The sequence below is a fragment of the Octopus sinensis genome, linkage group LG10 (assembly GCF_006345805.1).
Source record: "Octopus sinensis linkage group LG10, ASM634580v1, whole genome shotgun sequence".
NCBI classification, from domain to species: domain Eukaryota; kingdom Metazoa; phylum Mollusca; class Cephalopoda; order Octopoda; family Octopodidae; genus Octopus; species Octopus sinensis.
In genome coordinates this window covers 71,184,649-71,189,786 of record NC_043006.1, presented here as the reverse complement: position 1 = coordinate 71,189,786, position 5,138 = coordinate 71,184,649, and the positions used below count along the sequence as shown (strand labels likewise).

Sequence of the window (5,138 nt, the reverse complement as noted above, 5' to 3'; positions counted from 1 at the left end):
TGTGGTTTCGATTCCTGGACCGGACGACGCGTTGTGTTCTCGAGCAAAACACTTCAATTCACGTTGCTCCAGTCTACTCAGCTGACAAAAATGAGTAACGCTGCGATTGACTGGCGTCCCGTCCAGCTGGGGAAGATATACGCCATTGAAACCGGGAGACCAGGCCCATGAGCCTGACTAAGCTTTAAAAGGGTTCGTATATTTTTTTTAATAAATATGTGTTAGAGAAAATTTTAGCCACTTTTTCTTATAGGATCCTGACTCTTTCAGTCTTTACCATTCCCCTCGATTATTCAGTCACTGTATATCCAGGATGACATTATCCTATGTATATTTCCTTTCCAAGACAGAAATATATGATTTAAGGAAAATTTTACTGTTAATTTTAGTATGTTGAGTGATCAAATAATGGCTTCTTTGCTGGTTTCTTTCTGCCTTCACTGGAATATGGTATGGTTCCAGAACTGCAGAGCAAAATGGCAGGAATAACACTGTATGAAGAAATAAGAGACCATTGCGAATGAATTGTCTTCACTGCGATAACCCACGACAAACTGACACAAAAGAGGTTACTGGGATGGTAGGAAGTATCAAAATAGTTTTCCTATACACTCATCTAACGGGTGTATATAGTATTAGTTTTATAGTAGTACCTTTCCACAGCTGAATGGAATATTAAAAAGACCGTTACTACACATCCGTTTAATATGTATATATAACTAGCAGTATCGCCCGGCGTTGCTCTGGTTTGTAAGGGAAATAACTATATAAGCATTTTAAGAGAGTTACTTCCCTTATATAATAGCAAAAAAATGCATTAAAAATGGGAAAAAATTATGGTAATTTTTTTTCTTAATCGTAGATTCATCGTAGACGCGCGCTAATACCCAGAAGGGCTCGATATGAACCACGACTATAAGATACCCGCTTTTGGTTAAACTGCACCGCAAAATGTGGAAGTAGTTAGGAATCTAAATCGTAGGAGACAGACACTCACACAACTTCACTTTTATATATAAAGATTAATCTATAGTTTTATAAACAGTAGTTCCTACAGGGAATAAAGAACGTTGAAAGACTGCTAATATACATTCTGTCGACATGTGTATATAGTGCATATAGTCGATATGTGTATGCAAGGAAGTGATAGTTTTATACTTGCTTGTCTCCAGGTATGGTTCCAGAACCGCAGAGCAAAATGGCGGAAACAACAGAAACAGCAAGGAAAAGACATAACCATCACACAAGGTCAGTATGATTTTCTTACATCAAATTCTTTCTCTGAACACACACACACAACACATATACATACACATACAACTATGTATAAATATGTATAAACTTCCATCCCACATACATACCTATCTATATGGCCATACCTATCTATATGGCTATTCACTACTTTATTTATTTGTCTTTCTAGCCACGCGTTTCTCTAGCTATCTACTGTTCTATGCATGCATGTAGATCTTTCTCATTGTGTGTGTTTGTTTGTGTGAGCGCGCGTAAATGAATGAATGTATGAATGTATAAGTATGCTCGTTTGAACAAAAGACTTCAATTTACAAAAAAAAAAGTCAGCACCAATGAGTAGAGTAAAATATATTTCCATTTATATGTATATATATATTATAATTATTTGAGGGAATATTATTCCTAACTTACAGGGAAAAATTCAATTTAGAAATACTAAATCAAATTTCACAAAATAAAATATATATAAAAATTAGAAAAAAAACACCTTTTATCAATTCAAAATGAACAATTAAATTACACCATCTAGAAAATTACATATACTTAATCATCGGTATATTATTATTTTATTTTTAATATTTCTATTATATGTAATTTTCTAGATGGTGTAATTTAATTGTTCATTTTAAATTGATAAAAGGTGTTTTTTTTTCTAATATAAATATATAGATAGATAGATAGATAGATATATGTATGTATGTATGTATGTATGTATGTATGTATGTATGTATGTATGTATATACAGGGTACGATGGGTGAATTGTCGCTATTTTGTATTTTTAATTTCGCGCATGCGCAATGTTTGTTTTTGATTTTGTACACCCCCCGGTATAGTAGGGTCAGTTGGGCACCGTCTCTGAGAAAAACAGCACTATGATGCAATTCATTCTGCCAGAAACTTCGAAATGATATGCTGCGCTGCTTGGCATTCGCATCGAAAGCTCCAATATGACAAATAGATTAAGTCGATTATATCGACCCCAGTGTGTAACTGGTACTTAATTTATCGACCCCGAAAGGATGAAAGGCAAAGTCGACCTCGGCGGAATTTGAACTCAGAACATAACGGCAGACGAAATACCGCTAAGCATTTCGCCCAGCGTGCTAACGTTTCTGCCAGCTCGCCGCCTTTCAAGCACGGTATATTGTCAAAGGTCTTGATCACTTGTCACTGCCTCCAAAAGTGAGGGATCATCAATCAGAGCAAAATACTTCATAAGCTCTTTGTTAGCACACCAGCCTAACAATATTGTTTAAATTAGTGACGGACTTCAAGTATTCTTATGGCAGGGTCCAAAGTTATGGTTCATCGCTATTCTATATTGCAAAACCCGTGGATGGGCTCCAGACAAACTGGTTTTTACACAGGGTGTTGTATAAGACGAGGTATAAATAATGGTCACTACTTATTTTTCCATTATTAGAGTAAATTTGGATTACAGCTGTTTCCTGCAGTCATTATAGTCATACGTTACTGATAGATGTGCTCAATTGATCTATTGATAACATATATATATATATAGGAGACCCCCTTCGGTAATGAATGACCATGGGAATGCACCTAGAAAGTTACCCTCCGAGGCATAAGTCCAGGCAAGGTTGTTTATGGAAGGACAGCAGCTGCCCATGCATACCAGCTTCCCCTCTCCACACCACTGATGTTATCTAAGGGAAAGGTAAAGGCCGATAAAGCTTGCCACCAGTGATGTTGCAACTTATTTCTACAGCTGAGTTAACTGGAGCAACGTGAAATAAAGTGCCTTGCTCAAGAACACAGCACGCTACCTGGTCCGGGAGTCGAACTTACAACCTCACGCTCGTAAGCTCGACGCTCTAACTACTGACCCATACACCAATCCCATATATATATATATATATATATAATATATATATATATATATATATTATATATATATATATATATATATATATATATATATATATATATATATTATATATATATATTTCTTCTCCGTCTTCCCTTCTTGGATCTTTCCTTTTCCTATGTTTCTGTCGAAGAGCTCCGCTCAAAACGTTAAACCCTCCTTCTTTCCTTCTTTCCTGAGCGTCCAATAATGCTAAACTTGTTCCACGTCCTCGCGTTGTTGTGTTTTCTCTTGCAGAAAGGGGATTTTTAACACCTATTTCTAATTTCGGTATGTGGTGAAGCAGTTAGCTGACCTTAATTATAATTACGTAATAATATATATATATATATATAATATATATATTATATATATATATATATATAATATATATATATATATATAGGCGCAGGAGCGGCTGTGTGGTGAGTAGCTTGCTCACCAACTACATGGTTCCGGGTTCAGTCCCACTGCGTGGCACCTTGGGCAAGTGTCTTCTACTATAGCCTCGGGCCGACCAAAGCCTTGTGAGTGGATTTGGTAGACGGAAACTGAAAGAAGCCCGTCGTATATATGTGTCTGTATGTGTGTGTGTTTGTCCCCCAACCATTGCCGATGCTGGTTTATTTACGTCCCCGTAACTTAGCGGTTCGACAAAAAGAGACCGATAGAATAAGTACTAGGCTTACAAAGAATAAGTCCAGGGGTCGATTTGATCGACTACAGACAGTGCTCCAGTATGGCCGCAGTCAACTGACTGAAACAAACAAAAGAATAAAAGAATATATATATACACATACATATACATATATATGCATATGTGTGTGTGTGGGTGTGTGGGTGTATGTGTATATAGTTGTTTCTATGTATTTGCATTTGGCTCTGCGCATGTTGTATGAGTGTGTGAATGTATGTTGTGTGTATTTGTGCTTTAACCTGTAACTGTGTGTACGAGTGTCTACGCATATAATTGCATGTATATGTGACTGTGTGTGTGTGTGTGTGTGTGTGTGTGTATGTGTGTGTGTGTGTGTGTGCGCGCGCGCGCGTGCGTGTGTGTGTGCGCGCGCGCGCGTGCGTGTGTGTGTGCGCGCGCGCGTGCGTGTGTGTGTGCATGTATCACTATACAAAAGAACATCGTGGAGAAGCCTCTATAATGTCTGCCTCAGAAATCTGTCGTATTTTCCCGCCTTCCAGCACAACTGGCGGTCTGTGATCTTTGACCATCTAATAATGCGGGAGATAATCACAGCATCATGATGATGATGATGATGATGATGACGACGAAGACGACGACGAAGACGACGACGAAGACGACGACGAAGACGACGATGAAGACGATGATGACGATGATGGTGATGATAATGATGATTATGATGACGTCGATGACGATGATGATGACGATGAGGACGATGAAGGTGATGATGATGATGATGATGATGGTGACGATGTTGATGACGACGATGATAACGATGAAAGTGATGATAATGATAACGATGACGATGATGACGATGATGATAACGATGATAATGACGACGGCGACGATCGTGTGATGATGGCAACAATGGTGATGATGAGGAGGTGGACGTGAAGGCGGAGGTGGAGGCGGAGGTGAGATGGGGACGGTGGTTGGGGTGGTAGTACTACTGCTGCTGGAACTGATGACAACGGGGATGACACGGAAGAAGGGGGAGAGCATTACGATGAAATGATGATGACAATGGTTATGATGACTGTCATGACAGCGACGGCAATGACAAAGTCAAGGACAAGGACGATAATGTTGAACATCATCATCACCATCACCACCCCCATCATCGTCGTCATCATGATCATCACCACCACCATCATCATCATCATCATCATCATCATCACTACCACCACCACCACTATCGTTATCATTATCATCATCAACATCATCGTCGTCGTCATCATCATCATAGTCATCATAATCATCATCATAGTCATCATCATCATCATCATCATCATCACCATCACCATCATCATCATCATCATCAT

The 5,138-nt window shown here is 38.7% G+C and overlaps 1 protein-coding gene across 1 annotated transcript in view; it reads left to right on the top strand.

Moving 5' to 3' along the window:
- The first annotated feature begins 1,127 nt into the window (after positions 1 to 1,127).
- Positions 1,128 to 5,138, top strand: part of LOC118765224 (homeobox protein ARX-like) — a 98,499-nt gene continuing 94,488 nt past the window's right edge. Inside the window, exon 1 of the mRNA XM_036506959.1 lies at positions 1,128 to 1,248. Within this exon, the coding sequence (XP_036362852.1) occupies positions 1,128 to 1,248 (121 nt within the window). The remainder of the gene's footprint in view (positions 1,249 to 5,138) is intronic.